At 49.4% G+C, this 20,430-nt stretch overlaps 1 protein-coding gene across 1 annotated transcript; it reads right to left on the bottom strand.

The window, feature by feature from the left end:
- Positions 1-9,110: 9,110 nt before the first annotated feature.
- Positions 9,111-10,046, bottom strand: LOC122153117 (olfactory receptor 14A16-like). Its single transcript, XM_042789219.1, has one exon. The coding sequence runs from the start codon at positions 10,044-10,046 to the stop codon at positions 9,111-9,113; it is 936 nt and encodes a 311-aa protein (XP_042645153.1).
- Between the last annotated feature and the right edge of the window lie 10,384 nt (positions 10,047-20,430).

Here is a 20,430-nt window from a genome sequence, read left to right as displayed (position 1 = left end):
GCACGGGGTATCTCCATGGACAACAGGTGCCTGGGGCGGGCAGGGACTGGAGCCCCATAAATTGTGAGATCACCCAAGGTTGGGAGTCACTCAAAGGGAAAGCGCTAAATCCAGGTATCTTCAGGAAAACAAGGACTCTGCAATCCCAGAGGAGGCCATCGGGACGCAGCAGGCACAAGGAAAGGAGGCTGCAGAGTGATTCATCTCACCCTCAGGCACAGCCAAACACCCCTGCTCTCCTTGGAAATGCACCATAGTCCCTCCCTTCAAGCACTGCCACCTCCACAGACCCTTTGGGAGGGGGTTTGCAGCAGTGATCCCTACAGATCCTGGGGCCATATGGAGAGCACAAGGAGGGGGCCAGGAGAGGCTGCCCAGAGCAGAGTAAGGATGGGGGGAGATCAGAAGGGAGGTGACCTGGGCTGGGCAACGGCCTCCAATGGAAAAATGATGATGTTCAGCTAAATCAAGGCAATGTCCAGACTCTGGGTCTGTTGGTTGTTGCTGAGTCACAAGTCCTTGATGTCCTGGTGCTCCAGCAGGCCAGTGAAGTGGCTGAGGAAGGAGTGGTGCCCCCAGGCTCTTGGTGCTATAGTCCTCCTGTGTGGAGCTGACCACAACAGCCTGCCTGCATGGCCCTAGGGGGTCCCAGTGAGGTCATGCTTGGAGAGTAGGTTGTGATCAGCATTGCTCTGAGTCGGTGTGATGGATGATCTGGGTGGGCACCATGAGGGGGAGGAAAGGGCATGAGATCACAAGGACAAGAAGCAGGAGGTGGGATTTCAGATAAGGTTAAGATAATAAAAAAAAAAAAAAAAAAAACAACAAACCCACAGTGACAGTGGGCCAGCACTGGGCCAGGTGACTGTGATTTTCAAAACTCTCATTTCTAAAGAGGTTAATCCGGGAAAATATTCATCATGATTAGAGTTGGGACAGGAGAAAGACTGGCTAATCTCATCTAACTGTAAACTTATCCTTGATCAGAGCAGCTCGCGGTGCTAGAGATGTCCAGAGGTCCCTTCTGACCCAAACTTCTGTAGAGGGAGGGACTGGTCAGTGGAGGTGTGGCCAGCAGACACTGCAGTGTGCTGAGGCTTTGCTGGCATTTGTAATCCCTGGTTCAGTAAATCCTCAGGGTTACATGGTGAATGGGTTCATCCTCAGAAGGATGCTCTGCTCCGCTCCATGGACACCAGGACTCAAACTGGTTTGGGGATACCACAGAAAAGTTCTCAGAAACACTGCCAGACATTACGGAATCACAGGATCACAAAACAGTTGGAGTTGGAAGGGACCTTTGGACATCACCTAGTCCAAATACTGCTCAAAGAAGGGGCAGCTACAGCAGGTTGCTGAGAACCATTTCAGGTTGCATTCTGAGCATCTCCACAGATGGAGCCTGTGTGCTTACACGATTTAGTTGCACTCCTATCTAGGAAAAACAAGGTAATGGTAGAAGGACGCTGAGGCTTGCAGAACTACCAGATGCAACTGGTTTTGTGGTCTCAGCTGTAAGGGAAAGGGGAAGACAGAACCAAGTTCACAGAAAGGACACTGTGATGAAGATGAGAATGAAGTAAACGACCACCAGGGGTCCTAGAAGACCACCTAGAGACTGTAGTGTGCATGCGGAAGTGGGCAGCAACATATTATAATGATTTCTCGGAAGAGTAATGAATATGATAATCAATTCTTGGAAATTACGTGACTATGTAAGCGAATTGTGTATAAATATCATAAACTCCAGTTCAGTGACATGCATATTAGGAGGAATGATCCCCTATGCATCCAACGTGTCGAATAAAGAATATCGCTTAATGGCTACTACGGCTATTGAGACTGAATTCTCAGCTCATTTTGTTACCCCAGATGGGACAGTCTCTGACCAGCTGCTCAACCCGTTGAGAGAATGACTCCCTAGGGTACCCCTGGAGATTTCTCTTGGACAGACTCCTCATCTCATTCAGATTGTTGCAGGGGCAGACAAGGACCACCTGAGCAATAATGTATTCTTTCATATTTCAGATTTTTCTGGTATTCTGGTGTTTTCTGGTATTGGGACTGGTCTTCTGGGTAAAAGACCCGTAAAAATCCTTTATTACTCTCGTCCTTTGTTCCTTTATACTTTTACTACAGGGTGGACAGACTTTCCAGACCGCCTACTGACACGCCCCTTCATGTATGTGTTCATACATCGCATGTTCATGGAAATGAACCCTGGCTCTTGCCAGGGCGGAGAAGTTAATATGCATAAGCTCATCACGCAAACGTAGTAAGATGAAAAGTTCAAAATTTCACGCTCCAAGCTTTCCGGTATCTTTATCCACCTAAAACTAGCTCCAAGTACGGGGTTATCAGTTTTTCCGATATGTCTCTTTTCTTATTGGTTCAGAGTTGTTATGCTCTCTTACTGCAGTTGATAAGCTTGCTCATCTTGCAGCTCCTCTTGTTCTTGTTTGCTCTCTCAGGGGTAGATTGGAATCCTTTCAAGGTCAAAGTCATCCCTTCCCAGGGCCTCAGTCCAGCTGAGGTCCCCCACACTTTCCCTCTCCCTTCATGCCCCCTCCACCCCCCCCCCACCCCCAGTATTCTTTCTAGTTGATTTATATCAGTCATTAGCGTCATAAAATGGGCGCAAATCAGAGTGAAGGCATTCTAAAGAAAATTCCCTTAAGACGTATTCTGGCACATTGGAATGAAATAGGGGGGCCATCAGGAAGCAATGTAAATAAGAAAATTCTAATTAAATATTGTAATCAGTGGTGGCCCCCACATAAACTGGAAGATCAGGAAAAATGGCCCCTTAATGGGTCTTTAAATTATAATACCCTCCTACCATTAATGTTGATTTTACAAAGGGACAAGAAACGGTATGAAGTGATGTATGCTGGTATGTTTTTCACTCTGTGAAGCCACCCAGAGTGGCAGAAGGAATATGGAATTAGTATTGCACCTCAGAACCCTCTTGTTTTGTCCTTGGAAAAGGCACAAAAACCTAGGACACACACACACACAAAAAAAAAAAAAAAAAAAAAAAAGGAAGAAAATCAAAGCTAAGGAGCTGTTGTTCGGCGTGTAGTATTGGGCAGCGATGGCTGAAAGTTGTCAGGCAAGGGCAGGAGGAGGTGGAAGATCAACTGGAGGATTCAGTACAGCCTTTCCTGCCTCTCCCTGCTGTCTCTCCACTATCCCCTGTATCAGCCCTGTTAACCGAGAATGGCGGGGTTAGAAGGAGTGGAGAGGAGGAAAAAAGGGGGAGCTAGTGCCTCTGCCCCCACTCCGGTTATGACGTGCACTTGGAGTAAAACCCAAAAGGAGGCACAACTCCTTGCTCCCTTAAGGGAAGTAATGGGTGAAAATGGGTCAGCAAAGGTAAAGGTCCCATTCTCCACTAATGATTTAGAAAACTGGAGAGAAATAGCTAAAGGGTACTGAGATGATCCTGCAAGAATAGGAAGGAGATACGAATTAATAATCAAGAATCAGGACCCTGATTGGTCAGATGTGGATTTGATGTCAGAGGAAATGGCTGAGACAGAGAGACAGCTAGCTTCAAAACCAGCTCAAATCCATGTGCAAGCCCAGGTGACTGGTGGAACTTTGCAAGGGAATGTAGATGATCATGTCCCATGAACTGACCCGCACTAGGATCCAAACGATGGAAATGACTATAGAATGTTATGGAGATACAGAAATTGGATTAAAGTGGGGATAGACAATGCAATCCTGAAAGCCATTAAGTGGTCAGCGCTTTACACTGTCAAACAAGGGTCAAAAGAAACTCTGACAGAATTTTTGGACCAGTTAAGGGCGGCCATGAGAAAATATACCACTCTGGACCCTTCGTGCAATGTGGGGTGTCAGCAGCTGAAATGCCCCTCTGCCCCACCAGTTCTAGTAGCAGGAATGGGGACATAGGATTGATGGGGACCTGGCGCATCGACCTTAGCAGGTCCCCCGGTTAACATTAAGCCAGGGGAGGCAGGAAAAGGATGTAGAATTTTTAATTGACACAGGTGCTTCCTTTTCTGTCCTTAATCAAGAATTAGCACCCATAAGCAACGATTTTGTAAATGTAGTGGGAGTCACCGGCCAACAGGAAAAGGCATTCTTTTCAAGACCCCTTATGTATACAATGGCAAAGCAGATCAGAATGCATTGATTTCTCTATTTGCCAAATTCCCCTGAGTCCTTATTAGGGAAAGATTTATTAGAGCAATTGGGAGCAGAAATTACTTTTAAGCGGAAAGGGAAAATGGAGTTTAAAGTAGGGGATCAAAGGTTAATAGAGGTACTTAGTCTAGCTCTGATGAATCCAGAAAAGACACAGAAATTGACACCGGCAGTTCAATTATTTGTCAGGCCTGTCCAGGAGTGTGGGTTACTGGGATTCCAGGGAAAGCCAAGAATGCATCCCCTAGAGTAATAGAACTTAAAGAAGGAAAGGGATTGGTACGGAGGAGGCGATACCCTTTGAGACTGAAGGACTACAAAGGAATTGAGGGTCCATTTAATAAATTTCTAAAGTATGGGTGGTTTATAGAATGCGAGTCAGAATACAATACCCCTGTACTCCCAGTACAGAAACTAGATGGTTCATACCAGGTAGTACGAGACTTAAGGGAAATTAACAAAATTGCTAAAGACTTATGACCCGTAGTTGCTAATCCATATATACCTTACTTAAAAAGTTAAGGGATAGCCAGACATGGTTTACCATGCTGGATTTAGAGAATGCCTTCTTCTGTCTGTCCTTACACAAAGAAAGTCAGAAATTGTTTGCATTTGAATGGGAGAGCCCCACCACTGGTAGGAAAACTCAGCTTACATGGACAGTGTTACCTCAGGGCTTTAAAATTAGCCCAACGATATTTAGGAAGCAGTTGGCACGAGATCTCAAAAAGTGGCAAGTCCCTTCAAACAATGGAACCCTCCTGCAGTATGTTGATGACCTTCTAATAGCAACAGAGACTAAATCTGAATGCATTCAGTGGACTGTAAACTCACGGAATTTTCTTGGATTAAATGGATATTGAGTGTCTCAACAGAAAGCTCAGATGGTACAGCAGCAAGTGACCTACCTGGGATATGAACTGTCCAGAGGACAACGAGAACTTGGAGTAAGAACGAAAAGATTCTGTGGGGCAGGGCTTGGTTGCTCTCAGCAAAACCCCCAGCACTGCACAATTGATAGAAGGAGAAGTGCTGGAACTTGTCAGCCACAGGCCTTGGAAAGAATAAGATAAGAACTTAGTGTAGGAGGAACAGGGGGTGCTGACTTGGTGTTTGTGTTAAGATTAGGCGCTGTGGAACAGATGTCCTGTAATTGGGAGTTATTGTTTTTGTAGGTAGGACTGTTGCAATTAATGTTTAGAAAAAAGCCTTTAGCATTAGCCAATTTGTGAATGCCTAATGTAGAATGTAAGCCAATAAATCTTTGGCATGCTTTAAAGAAACCAATTAGTTTGTAACATGCTATCTAGGAACTAGTATAAAAGTATGTGAAGAATCATAATAAATCGGACACTCAGCTTGCATCAAGCTGCGTCCCGCCTCTCAGTTGCGGCAAAATCGGAAAGCAGAAACTATGCCTAATTAATTTCAGAGGTACCAGGGCATGCTTTAGACCCCCCAAAATAGGGGTTTTCAGGGACTCATATTCTAACTCCCCCCCCCCAAATGTAGGATATGGGGGGAGAAACACCAAACCACCCCGAAAATAACTGGGGGGAGACATGGACCCCAAAATGGGAGGTTGAGGATGGCTCAGAGGTCTCAACAACCCGACAGAATGGAAGACAGATTGGGGGGAACCAAAAAATTATTTAGGGGAAGCATTAAGTGCCACCTCCAGCCCTTACAAAATGGGGGTTTGGAGGGGCTCCAGGGTCCTCTCCAAAATAATTGGGGTGGCAGGAAACACTGTAGACCACCACAAAGGGGGGCTTGTGGTTCAAACATTGGAAACCACCCCTCAAATTATCTGGGGGGAGGACGGTCATGGGACCCTGTAGCCCCTTCCAAAATGAGGATTCAGAGGACTCAGAGCCCCACAAAATGCTCATCCATGTTGAAGAGCTTCCTCTTCTTGGCCACCATGACTGGGGGGGCGGAGACACGACTGACATCATAGGGCAGGAGTGCCACGCCATTAGGGATGTCATAACCAACATGCCAAGGACCCAGGCTAAAGGAGGAAGAACGCAGCCGACTCAATATGAGTGATAAAGCATGCTTCATTTTATTGATTTTCGTTACAGCCTTTTATAATCCTTCTACTAATTATGCCTACTAGTCACTAGCTGATTGGCTTAAGCTCTAAAGGTCGTATTCGCACGGTCCACCTACTTGCAGTTAGCTAACAGCACAAGCTTCTCATAACACTAAGTTTCTCATGCTACTATTTCTAATTCCTCTTGACTTGTTTTCGATACACGACAGTACCATAACACAATGTTTCTCAGACCACCGTTATCATAACACTAGGTTTCTCAGACCACTATTCCTAATTCCCCTTAACCTGTTTTCGACACACCACGGTACACAGGGCTGAAGCGTCCTTGACATTCTTCATGTATCAGCAGCTGCGAGCAGCTGCAGGCAAACCCTAGTGAGGCCCAGCATCAGCAGCTAGAGCAGGCTCTGATCATACAATTGCTCGGTGGGCTCAGGACCCTTGTCTCTGAGCCATTCTCCAACACCCCTCCTTGCCTTACAGGCCTGTCCGTCCCTGCCCGCGCTCCTGCTGTGTGCTATCTCACACCCACGCTGCTCTCCACATGAGCCTGTAGCCCACTGGAACCACACACAGACATCTAATTCCTCCTTCTGCATGCCCCGCATATCAGTGCACTGGCACTTCAGAGAGGTGCCCGGTGGCACTGATTTCCAAGAAAGGATGTCACAGGACCATCAAATCACAGTAAAGTTGAGGTTTGGAGGGACAGGACTGGACCCAGTATTGACCCCTGTAGTGCCCCACTGGTGACCGGCCTCCATCGAGACCTGATGCCACTGACCACCATTCTCTGGGCTCAGCCGTTCAGCCAGGTTTCAACCACCTCACTGTCTGCTTCTCCAGCCTCTGCTTCACCAGCTCTTCGATGAGGATTTTTTGGGAGACAGTGTCAAAAGCCTTCCTGAAGTCCAGGTGGACAATTTCTACTCCTCTATCAAGCCAGTCAGTCACTGGAGAAGTTTATCAGGTTATCAGATAGGAAGGACATTTCCTTTTGTTGGCTGTGCTCTGGACCTCTGTGTGTCCATTGGGGCCTGGCACTTGGAGTGCCCTGAAGTTCTGTAATTTTACACCCTAGAAGGACTCAGCCAGCTCAAACACAGGGAAGATATGATGGAAATGCTACCAATTCTTTATTTTTGTGATAGCAAATAAATACTACTGGGGTCTATCTAACCTCTTCAGCCTCCATTTCTCTCAGTTCTGTTTAGATGAAATGAATACATTAAATGTCTTAATAGAAACATGTCCTGTTTAGAAGTTCACCATTAAAAGCGTTCATAGGAAACATATTTTAGAAATGTCTGTGTGAGTATAGATTTATAAAGAGGGAGAGAAAGTGTCATGGGATTGCTGGTACATTCAGGTGTTTGGGAAGTTCCCCCCATTATGATGCCAGTGAGAGTACTCAATTCAGTGTCCCACGTTAACTCCAACAAGATATAACCCCATAACATGAGATTTGCAGCTTAACCCAGTACCTGACCCTTTCCCAGCCCTAGCCGTGTCCAACATGGGGCTTTACAGATCGCCCTTCTCTTTACTCTGCTGGGATTGGGGCCAGGATAGAGGCCAGGCAGGGCTGGCCGGTCTCCCCATACAGGAATTGTGATCAGCAGAAGGATGGAGATGGTTTAGCAGCCAGACTCTGCCATAAACCTGGGTGAGCAGCCAGTTCTGGAAATGGTCATTGAGAAAGGCTGGGGGGTGACAAATGTCTTGGGACACCTTCCCAGTCTGGCCAGGCCACCGAGAGCTCAGACTGGCACCCTCTCTCCTGCACCTGCATGTATTTCATCTTTTTTACGAGCCCTGGCTCCACACAATTCATCCACTGGAGTGAGTGCTCACTCTACACACTCACACAGTATAAGCTGTGCAATGGCATATTCTCTCCCAGGCACTTTCTCATCAGCCCCTCCCCAGCACTCCCCATCTGCACCTCCCTCCCCCCAGCCCAGCCCAGAACAACAGCCCAGTATTGGCTGGCCCCATGGCATTGCCCAGCGCAGGGTGCTGCAGAGCTCTGGGCACTCACCCCACAGCCACAGCCCCTCGGAAGGTCACAGCAGCTCCTGGGGCACAGCGGGCTCTCAGCCTCCCCATCAGCCCCAGGGCTGGGGCCAGCCATGCCATGAGCAGACGCAGGCCAGCGTCTCTCTCTCTCTGCTGCTCTTCTCTCCAAGAGATCCTGATTGCCCAGTGCTGGCAGCCCCTCTGTGCCCGTCCCTCTCCCCAGCACAAGACTCCTGCACTGGGGGCTCCCCAGGCAGCTCCTGCTGTGCCAGCGAGAGAAAAGCTGCCCAAACTGGTGCCTCCAGAAATAGGTCTGCTCTTGTCGTGGGATGTCACCTCAGGCACGGCCCTGAGCTGGCGGTGCTGCTCTGCAGGGCAGTGGTGGCTGAAAGCCACGGGGAGATGGTCCCAGGGAGATCCCCATGGATCAGCCATCATTTCCATTGCACTGGGCACCCCCACGTGAAGGGGCAGCACAGGCCTATTCCCTAACACATCCCCCCATGCCCTCCTGCCCTGAACCCCTGGAGAACCCCAGCACAGCAGCACGCTCAGAGGGGCAATTCCTTCAGCCTGTTCCTGACCTCAGCTTGAGAAGAAGAGACCAACATCCAGACATCGGTACTAAGAAAATCCCCTTTTATTATGGTTATGCTGCATGAGAGACCAGATGTAATGTCCTACCAGACACATGCAAAAGGCCTCTCTGTCAGAGAGGCTGGTTCATATCTCTGAAGAATAAGACTGACTACAGATATTTACAGAAAAAAAAAAGATTTAGAGAGATAAAATGCTCAATGTACAGTAGGTTTCAGAGATTAATTTGAATCACTTCTGAAGAAACAAAGGCAGTTTATTGCTGGTGAGAGAAAACTGACTGAATCAGCTTCTTCAGTGCATCCTTGATCCCCTGGTTCCTCATGCTGTAGATGAGGGGGTTCACTGCTGGAGGCACCACCGAGTACAGAAATGACACCAACAGGTCCAGTGATGTGGAAGAGATGGAGGGGGGTTTCAGGTAGGCAAAAAATGAAGTGCTGACAAACAGGGAGACCACGGCCAGGTGAGGGAGGCACGTGGAAAAGGCTTTGTGCCGTCCCTGCTCAGAGGGGATCCTCAGCATGGCCCTGAAGATCTGGACATAGGACAGCACGATGAAAACAAAACACCCAAATCCTAAACAGACACTAACCACAAGGAGCCCAACTTCCCTGAGGTAGGAATCTGAGCAGGAGAGCTTGAGGATCTGGGGGATTTCACAGAAGAAATGGTCCAAGGAATTTCCTTGGCAGAGTGGTAGGGAAAATGTGTTGGCTGTGTGCAGGAGAGAATAGAGCATCCCAGTGCCCCAGGCAGCTGCTGCCATGTGGACACAAGCTCTGCTGCCCAGGAGGGTCCCATAGTGCAGGGGTTGGCAGATGGCAACGTAGCGGTCGTAGGCCATGACTGTGAGAATAACATACTCTGATGGTAACAAAAATACAAAGAGAAAAACTTGTGCAACACATCCCACATAGGAGATGTCCCTGGTGTCCCAGAGGGCATTGGCCATGGCTTTGGGGAGAGTGGTGGAGATGGAGCCCAGGTCGAGGAGGGAGAGGTTGAGGAGGAAGAAGTACATGGGGGTGTGGAGGTGGTGGTCGCAGGCGATGGCTGTGATGATGAGGCCGTTTCCCAGGAGGGCAGCCAGGTAGATGCCCAGGAAGAGCCAGAAGTGCAGGAGCTGCAGCTCCCGTCTGTCTGCAAATGCCAGGAGGAGGAAGTGGGTGATGGATCTGTTATTTAACATTTGCTTTGTCTGGACATATGAGCCTGTTTAAGGAGGAAAGATGACAACACATTAGGGTATATTTCTCCTATAAATATCAACACCGCTGTCCTTATTCCATCCCTGTCACTACATGGCACCCCACTTTTTTGAGATCTTCCTTCAGTTCTGTAGCTGGAGCTGTGGTAGGTGCTGGACAAGCATTTCATGAGGGGAAGGGTTTTTGCATGCTGTCTGCCAAGGAGTGAGATCTTTGTGTGACTCTGTCAGAAAAACCTGCCCTAACCCAGAAGGGCTTGTCAGCATTTGCTCTACCAGTGGTGAGGAATGGGGAAAGCAGAAGACAGGCTGAGAGGGTTTTCTGCTGCACTCAGGGAGAGCAGAGTGAGTCGTGTGAGGCAAGAGGATTTTCTGTGCCTTAGTGCAGAGTGAGAGCAGCTGGTCTGTCTTTCTGTCTTGTTCCCAGCTGCCCTGGACTTGCATTTTTCTGAGTCTGAGAGCCTTCACAAGCACATGTTAATCTGAAAAGCAACCAGACACAGCTGAGAGCAGAGGGATCCACTGCAGAGCGCCAAATGACTCACCCTTTCTCCAAGTCTCAGCACCCCACTTTAGCCAATGACACCCACGGCTCACAGAGTCCCCTGGAAGCAGCAGACAGCTGGGATGGACACCCCAAGGAGAGAGCCAAGGGTCTGAACCATGGAAAATTCTTAAGGGAGAGCCAGCTCCTGGCCCAGCCTCACAGACTGCATTTCCCAGAGCTTCACGGCTTAGAGGAAAGCTGGGACACCTCATTGCTGGGGGCACATCTGCAGAGGAGGGCTCACAAGCTCTGTGCCTGACTCTGCAGCTGAAACCCCCCTTCCCCGAGAGCCTGTCAGCAACACCAAGGGCATCTGAGCAAGGCAAGGAGAGGGACAGACGGGCACTCAGGAAAGCCTTTCCCTTTGCCAGCTCTGCACAGCACCTCCCAGACAGCAGCAATGCAGGACAGTCGCCCTCAGGCCCTGCTCAGCGGGAACTGGGCCCCTGGCAGCAGAGATGCACTTCAACCCTTCTGCTGGGCTGCTGGGCCAGGAGGTGACTAACGGCCAGGAGCCACGGGCTAAGGGCTGTGCTGGGTGGCAGAGGAGACAAGAGGAGTGTTGCTCAGGGAAGGAGTCTGCCCTGCAGCAGGGTTTCCCTTAGCATTTCCCTCCCTCCCTGCCCACGTCTCCACTGCCTCGAGCTGTCCAGGCTGGCAGTTCTGTCTTTGAGCCCATGTTTCCTCCCTGCCAGTGCTCACAGTCCCCAACCCAGCCCCTGTGAGCACAGCTCTGCCATGCAGCCACTCCGTGTGTACAGGGGTAAAAGCACAGCCCACCCAAACCTGATGAAAATGGAAAGGTGATGCTGGTGTGTTCTGTGGGCTACTGGGGCATGAAGGCACTTGCTGAGGTTCCTAGTGAACCTCACTGTTACAGCTTAAGAATTTCAGCCCCCGCTCTCATCTGCACAGCTGATAGAGATAGAAAGATTGAGGCCACAGAAAAGTAGAAGCAGAGAGTCCAGAAAGAACAGACAGAAACAGAATATCTCTGAGATGAAAGTACTTGTGACAAGTTCCCTGGGAAATGAGCTGGGAATAATCTGGAGCTATGAGCATCCCTGATCCACGCAGCAGCAGCCTCTGCAGAGCAGAAGGAGCCTGCCCTGGCGGGGGTCTCTCCTTCCCCCCACAGCTTCTCCCCACAGCGCCATGGGGAGCTCCCCGGGCAGGCTGAGTGCTGACCCTGGCAGGCGGCAGAGTCCCTGCCCCAGCACACAGCCCCCTGGGGTGCAGGGACCCTGCTGGGAAGGACAGCCCTGGGCACCCCTGCCTGCACACCCGGCTGCACACCCCTGCAGCCGGCCCCGCCAGAAGGCAGCCCTCATGCCCTGGCGCTCGCAGGGGGCTCCAGGGAGGCCCTGCTCGGGAGCAGCTCCTCCTCATCCTCCTCCTCCTCCTCTAGGCAGGAGGCAGATTCCTGGCGGCTCTGCCGCCTTCCCCAGATCCCTCCCCGAGCTGCAGCTGCATTGTCCTGCACCCCCAGACTTACTGTGACCAGGGCCCTGACGCTTTCTCCTCCTCGGAGCTCTCAGCAGCCTCCCAGCCCAGGCTGCCTTGAAGCTGTGTGTGCCTCGCTGCTCTGCCCTGGGTGCCTGCAGGCAGTGCCCCCAGCCCTGCTGCGCTTTGCAGAGGAGCTGCTCCTGGGCAGAGCTGTCTCTCTGCAGCGCTGCCCACTTGCCAGGAGCTCCCTCTGGCCCAGGAGCCCGGCCCAGCTCAGCACCACAGCAACAGCCCAAGGTGCCACTTGCTGTGGCCCCTCTGGGCTCCCTCCAGCTGTCCCTGGGGCTCCAGGGAACCTGCTGTGACACAGCCTGATGCAATCACTGATAATCCCTCCTTCAGCTGGGATAGACACTAATTTCCAGCACTGCCATTTCTGCTTCTAAATTCCAATTTGGTTCCTATAATCAGTCTTTACTGTCCTGTCATTACATAGGACACCCAGGCTCTTATTGGGAGGCACCTGTAGCTGAGCTCCTTTTGTCATCTCAGGTCATGATAGAGATGGATATCATGAGTGAGCTGTTCAGACACAGTTAGAGATATCTGAGGGTCAGGAGGTGTTCCAAGAAATGTGCAGAAGACTGCAAGCTCCAATGGAGCAGTGCTGAGAGTCAGGACAGCATCTGGGTTCATCTTCTTGGAGTCTGAAGGGGAACATCTTTGGCCAACAGCAATGACAGCAGATTCCCACATTTAGTATAAGTGACTCTGCCACTGTCTGTTTTGTTCCGGGCAGCCTGTGCAAGGATTCCTCTGAGCAAATGGAGTCATGTACATTTGGGAGAGCTCAGTTTCTCTCTTGTCTTTTCCATCAGCTGAATTTACTTGATCCCCACAACAGTGGTCTCATGAACACCTCCAAATTGCTTCACCAATCTTAGGACATTTATGCTGTTTAATGACAAACAGGGGCTTCCAGTGTTACGTGAGGTGCCAAAGCTCTCGCACTCAGGTCCATGGGGTTGGCTGGGACAGCACTGGTACTATACATGCAAGCAATCTCCCTCCAGATCGGGGCTGTCACAGACCCCCCGCACAGCACCGCAGACAGATTCGGGGCTGCTGTGCAAGCCACTGACTGCCACCACTGCAGTGTGGCAAGGTCTGTCCCTTCTCTATCCAGGAGATGGAGAGCAGTCCAGGAACAAAAGGCACATCAATCCGCAGTCTCCACACAAGTGTTTATCTTCTCAGACTGTTGGGTTTTATCTCCAACAAACAGTACCCAACCCCTTGAAGATGCAGTCAAGGAAATGACCAACAATTTTCACAATGGGCCTGTCAGCAGAACCTAGTTGTTCATGGAGATCACTTCCACATCCAATGATGTCCCTCCCTAGCAGAGAAGACAGCAGTAAAATAAACCTGAATCTACCCAGGACTGCACTTCACTGTCCTATTTCTATCACATGTAGATGGCGAGAGAGATGAGATATTTCATGTCCTCTTTGCCTCATCTTTCTCTAAGTTCTCCTAAGCCATTGTACCTCAGGGCAGGCATCTGGAGGAAAACAGCCGAAGGTGGATAGGAATGAAATCAGGGGCTACTTGAGCAGACTCAAATGTCACCTGTCCAAAAGAATCAGATTTATCAATCTGTCTATATATAGGGGAGAGAAAGTGTCATCAGGTTGCTGGTCCTTGTCCATGGCCTATGAAAATATTTACGGGAATGTAGAGAACAATGTCAAAGTTCTGAAAATGAACTCCCCTTACACACTGATTGCACCAAAGACTTTTCTGCAAATGGTTAAACTTTTGGCTAATATCTTCACTCCAGAGTTGATGCAGTTGATCACAAAGTGGTGGTCACCACCTCCAAGATACATGAGGGTACATGAAACCCTGACATGGGACAGGGAAATATGACCCTGGGCTGAAGGGAGACTTTCTGGAGGGGGAGCTTGTGGACATGCAGGGTGAACCAAAGCATCTCAGTCGAGACAACTCATTTCTCTTCCTTGAGTAGAAGAGGAAGCCTGGACAATTGCACCCGAGCTGTCGCGTGTTGGACGAGAAAGAGAAATGAGTGGATCTAGATGTTGCAGAGCCTACCTGAAGATGCACCTGTAACCCAGATAAACTTGGATGAGTGCAGATTTGGCTGTGCAAAAGAGGGTGATTCATTTCTTTTGATTCTTTTCTTCCCTCTGTGAATCGAGGGAGCTCATGACTTGAAGGTGTGAGTAGATGGGAGTGAAAATGGACAGAGTCTGGGTCAGGGAGTGCTCTGGGAGTTCTTGGGATCTCTGCTTGACAGAAAATGTGATTTTCTTTGGTATAAGGCCATCTCTGCTATGGAAATTGGACTGCAGACAAGGGAAGTTGGGCTTCATATACAGCAGAGATGTGTGTTTTATGTTTTATTAAACTCTGCCTGCATTTGGTTTTTCTTTTTTGGCAATTAAGAAACATCCTTCTGTGTCTGCGTATAGCTTGATTCCCAAGTATGGCAGGTGGGAGTTGGTGTTTATGTGCTGAAACGTGCAGCTACAGCCTGTCGTGGAGAAAGCTCAGATTGGAACAAAGGTGCTGTAAGTCACAGGGGACTGGTGAGAGACATGTGGGGTTGGAGGTAGGAACAAACGTTGTCCAGAGAGTGTCTGACATACAGGGTCTTGACTTCCCCCTATATTCACACTCGATAGGGAGAAGTTCAGGATCAGTATCAATTGGAGTTGGGTGATGTCTCTTAGTGTGTAAGCACAAAAGTAAGAACTAATCAAAAAAGAAGATATTGTTTCCTATTGACATTTATTATGGAAAGATTTACACTATGACTACACTCCTGAAACCACCCAAATTCACCAAATGGGAACTGAGGAATTCTGTTATACCCAGAGACTTGTCTTGTGCAGCCGTTTTTCATGTTACTGAGCCCTCTGGTGCGAAGTTGCTGAACTGCAGATCCTGGAAAGGGATTGATGTGGCCTCTAGAGAAGTCGGAGTCAGCAGGAACCCTCCAAGTTCCTGAGGGTGTCAGTGATTGCCACCGAGGTCCATCACTGGAGAGCCCATGGAGGGAATGAGGAGACAAGGTTCCTGTCCCTGGGGGTGGTGAAGCAGGAAGGCAGAGGCACTGCTGCCAGCCTGAAAATCAAATGTTCAGGTGACTGTGAAAGCCCTTGATGTGTTTCCTCACGCAGGATGTTCAAGCCCTGACGCCCATAGCCTGGGAATGGGGATCCTTCCCCTCAGGGGATTCTGAGGAATCTTCACACAGACACCTCACATCTTCTTCATGTCTTTCACACACACACTGTCACACATAACCCCACTCCCTTGGACTAGGAGGTTTGTGCATCCTCCAGGCTCCTGGATGTTTCCTGAGGCCCATCCAAGTGTGGGGAGTGAAGGAAGGAAAGAGAGGTGTCTCTGGTTCCCCACCAGCCCCAGGGCTGAGGGCCAGCCATGGCATGAGGAGGCGGAGGCCAGTGTCTCCTTGTGTCCCTTGCTCCAGTCTCCCAGGCATCTTCATTGTCCCCTGCCAGCAAGCCTCTCTGTGCCAGCCCCTCTCCCAGGAAAAGACTCCTGGACCAGGGCCTCCTCAAACTTCTCCACTTGCCCCAACAATAGAGAAACTTGTCCTGAGCTGGTGCATTCAGAAATAGATTTCTCCTGAGAGGAACGGATGCTAAAGAACATGCAAAAAGATATGAAGAAATTGAAGGAGTAATTTCCCAAAATAAGAGAGCAGACTTAATCAAAATTGAGGATGCTCTTCTGGTCCACTGACACAGACACTGTTTACAGATTAAATAACTGCAGTTAGGTATTGACCAGGTGCAAGATTTAGAAAGAGAACTACAGATTTTAGAAAATGAGCTAGAGAAGTTTGGAACAGCAGCTCAGTTTGTAAAAGGGGAACATATAATCACAAGCGTAAGTCACAATAAATGCAAAGCCAAAACACACCACATCCAGGGTGGTTCTGTCCTGCCATGGGAAAGGGGAGAGAGAAAGGCCAGGAAAGGGGCTGGGTTTGGCTGTTGAACTTGGGCTGCAGCAGCTATGAGGAGTCAAGGGAGTGGGTGGGGAAAGATGGGCAAAGGCAACACCAATTGTGGTGTTGATTGTGAGGCCACGACTGTTACAGGAGCCTGATTGGCCAGCAGCTGGCCCCAGAAATTTGGGGCCAACATGTGCATCACAAAACCACTCATCCCAGCAGAGACAAGCTAGGGACAGAGAGGACAGGGAGAGACAGGTCAAGGGCAGGTGGCAGGAATGGTGATGATGATGAGGTGGCTTCCACTGCAGCAGCCTGACTGGCCCTCAGGAGACATGCTGGCCAGCAGGCATTCTGAGGTCATCCAGTGCATCTGAGAAGGCACCCAACAGAAATGACCTCCTTGGGGAGGGGAGGGCTGAGGCAGGTGGAAGAGGCCCACCTGCGTTCTGATTCTGGGGGCACCTCTGTTCTTGTGATCTGAGCAGCCATGGCAGACAGGAGGGCAGGCAGGGCTCATGGCCACCCTGCTCAGGACGAGGCCTGAGACTGCTGGAAAATCTTTTCCTTATCTCCAGGGTGAACATCCCCTGTTTCACCAAAACCTCCTCTTTCAGCCTCTTAACATGCTCCGTGGTGGAGAACCCCATTCTGTGTTCTTCAAGACCTCCTCATTGGTGTGGAGAGGCTGCAGGGAGGTGCCCCTCAGCCTTCCCTTCTCCAGGCTGCACAAGCCCAGCTCCCTCAGCCTCTCCTCACAGGCAAAGTTTTCCAGCTTGGCCTGTCTTGGGGGCCATTCATTGAACCCCCTCCAGCTTGCCAACATCCTTCCTGTACTGGGGATCTGCAATCCGGACACAGTAACCTGGACAAGCCCCTCTCGTGATCTCCTGGCCGTCCTGCTGGCCACAAAGGCCTGGGTGCAGCTGGCCTCCCTTGCTGCCAGGACACATGGCTGCCTCCTCTCCAACCCACGAAGACCTTTCCTTTTTACTATATTTTCCATCTGTTGGTTTGCAATGAAAGTAAATTCTGCTGTGCCCGTGTGCATCCAGGTCTCTGAGGAAAGCCAGTGGGAGCTGGTGCAGTGGAGCTGTAATGTCCAGCTGCGGGCCTGAGTGGAGAAGTCTGATGGAAGGAGAAGTGCTGCAAGTGCCAGGGGGACCATGAGAGAAGTGGCAGGGCTGGGGAGGTGAGGAATCAGGCTGTCCATGCAGTGTCTGACCTTCAGGAGGAGCTGGCCCTACCCATCTTGACAGCACTAGGAGACCCTCTGCATCAAGATCAGAGGAGGCTGCAATCACTTCTTCTGTAAACAGAAAAAGTAATACAGTAGACTTAAACCTAAGAAATACTTCTGTATTAAATGCTCAGTCAAATGTTCCCCTTTACATACACTCCAGAGACCTCTGCAGTTATCTGTCCAAGGCTTGATAAATGAAGAAAACAATTGGAGGAGACATGGTTTTTTACATTTGAATGAGCCCCATGGTGTCTGTGATGCTGAGACCATGAGCCTCAGACACCAAGAAGAGCCTGAGCGAAGGGCTGAAGAAGTCAACATCAGAAGCAACCCCTAAGGTTTCAAGGAGTGTGAATGGGTCCCAGTGAGGGCCATCAGCACCAAAGCCTCCCCAGGGGCTGGTTAGAGCAGGAAGTTGGAGGTGTCAATGAGAGGCAAACAAACACAATGTTAAGGTGGTTCTGGTGCTTACTGTACCTTAACATGTTTAGGCCATAGTGCCAAAGCCTGACCCCCAGCCCCTGGGAAGGGAGATCCTGTCCCTCACACATTACCCAGGGCTCTTCCTGGGACAGTGTCATGTGGGAATTTGCGGTGTCAAGGACAGGACTATAGTGACAAATATGGGTCTCTCTGGGGTGGGGCCGAGGGGCGTTAAGGTCCTGGTACCATAAGGTTACCGTTTGTCCAGGTAGGCCTTAGTTATGGAGGGAACGGCCAGAGGCAAGGGGGAAAAGACCTTGGCTCTGCTGGGGGCTCTTAGCCTTGCCAGAGCCTTCAGTTGTCTTTCCCACAGGCTGTCCTCAGTGTCCCACACCTGCAGCTCTTTCCCTGCAGACTCTCAACATCAGCCTTTCTTCCCCACCTCGCTCTCACCTGAGCATCTCGCTTCCCTCACTGGTAGAGAATATGATAGACGAGGCTATTTCAGTTGGGAGGGACCTGCAACCATCATCTAGTCCAACTGCCCGACCCATTCAGGGCTGACCAAGTTACAGCATGGTATGAACGGCATTGGCTAAATGTCTCTTAAACACTGACCACCCTGGGGCATTGACCACCTCTCTGGGAAGCCTGTTCCAGTGTTTGTCCACCCACTCGGTAAAATAAATGCTTCCTCATGTCCAGTCTAAATCTCCCCTGGCACAGCGTTGAACCGTTCCCACATGTCCTATCACTGGATACCATGGAGAAGAGATCAGCACCTCCCACTCTGTGTCCCCCCTCAGGAAGCTGCAGAGAGCAATGAGGTCACTCCTCAGCCTCCTCCTCTCCAAACCAGACAAACCCAAACTCCTCAGTCACTCCTCATAGCACATTCCTTCCAGCCCTGTCACCAGCTTTGTTGCCCTCCTCTGGATGCATTCAAGGACCTTCACGTCCTTCTCAAACTGTGCGGCACAGAACTGCACACAGTATCGAAGGTGAGGCCGCACCAATGCTGAGTATCTATCCATCCTCCTGGTTGTTCCTTGAAACACAAAGCTGTGGGCTCTTCCAGACTCCCTCTGGGTGACTTGTTGCAGCACAGCACTGCCCTTGGTGTGATATTTCTTTCTTTTTGTCTCCATTCTCTACCTCCCCTGCTGTACTTTGTTCTGCTATGTCTTTCTCATGCTGTTTTCTGACATTTGGAAACACACTTTACAGTTCACAAAGAGTTATAAAGCAGGTATGTTTATTGCAGCGCTGGGTGCAAGGGCGATCTCTCCTCCAAGCTTGTACACCGTATCATGAAGCAGGCATCATTTATGATACAAAAACATGCATATTCGTTAGTATAGGCTGGGTTATTACAATTAGTTCTAAGAATAGGTGTGATTATTGTAATTATTTTCAGGAACTCATTATCCTAAGTCTCCTCCTCTTGCCACATGCGTACTGCTATCTGGTGGTTGTGGGCCGGGGTCGTTTGGAGGAAGGCTTGTGGTCTTCTTCACCATGTACTCTCAAGCTTTGTCCCAGAATGCTGAGTTACCTCAGCCAGTAACTGCAGAACTGGTTCCAGCCAGATGGATCCTTCTTGCAGATGCCTTAATTAACGGATGGATATCCTGTTATCTATGGAGGCCTCTTGTAAAGAAGTTTCCTGTTATCTTTCAAGGTCTTTTGCAACCAAGTATCCCTTTATCTTGCTAGTTATTTTGCTAAGCATTTATTTTCTATATCAAGTCCCCCCTTTTTTTTTTTAACCTTGCCAATTCTTTTGCTATATGGCACCATTCCTTTTAGCAAAATACTTGCCATTTTCAATGTTTTGCTGTAATTTGTGTTTCTTCCACTCCACATTGGTATTTCCAGTTTGTTTATCCATCCACATAAAACATTGCAACACACAACAGACCAATAATCCTAATACAATAATCAGGATAACTATAACAAAAAGCTGCTTAAGCTTTGCGACATTAGGTAGCCAAGAGGTGAGCTCTTCCCACAGGTTAGAAAACCCATACGAGATATCATCCAGGGATACCCGATGTAAGAATTTTGAGTGTTCCCAAATCTTCTGAAGGTCAATCTCTGTTCTACTTGATTCATCTACATAAATACAACAGCTTGTATTGATCAAGGTGCACACCCGTCCCATGTGAGCTGTGATTATATCTAGAGCCATTCTGTTTTGAAAGTCTACTCCCTTCAGGGATTTTACCTCCTGGTCTAAACGTAAAAGAGCATCAGTAGTTGAGTTTGCTATTATTTCCATTTCTGCCAAAATATTTACCATGGCTTTTTCAATCTCACTAACTCCCAACCAGGGTAAGAACCACTGTGTGAAGCTATGAAACCCTAACGGTTTTTCTATAAGCGGGTTATAAGCTCCCTGTCTTACCCTTTTCCAGGGTGACCTCAAAACACCACTTGAGGCATGGGACTGGTTAAATATTTTGTCCTGGGGTATCAAGTACCCCTCTGCACATGTCCCTGTCTAATTAGCAGGCAGGCTTTTTCTGGCCACTCCATCTCCGCCGAGCCACCATCACCCAGGACCTAGACTACACTTTTCAGTCTGTTTACTAAGGAAAAACAGAGCTTGTCCTTTACCTGCACTTTTCTCTTGGATATCATGAATGGTCCCAATTAAAGTCTCCAGTGATCTGAATGTCCCTACATCCTGTCC

The sequence above is a fragment of the Tyto alba genome, unplaced genomic scaffold (assembly GCF_018691265.1).
Source record: "Tyto alba isolate M040663 unplaced genomic scaffold, T.alba_DEE_v4.0 Super-Scaffold_15, whole genome shotgun sequence".
Taxonomy (NCBI): domain Eukaryota; kingdom Metazoa; phylum Chordata; class Aves; order Strigiformes; family Tytonidae; genus Tyto; species Tyto alba.
This window is presented reverse-complemented; position numbering and strand designations above follow the sequence as displayed.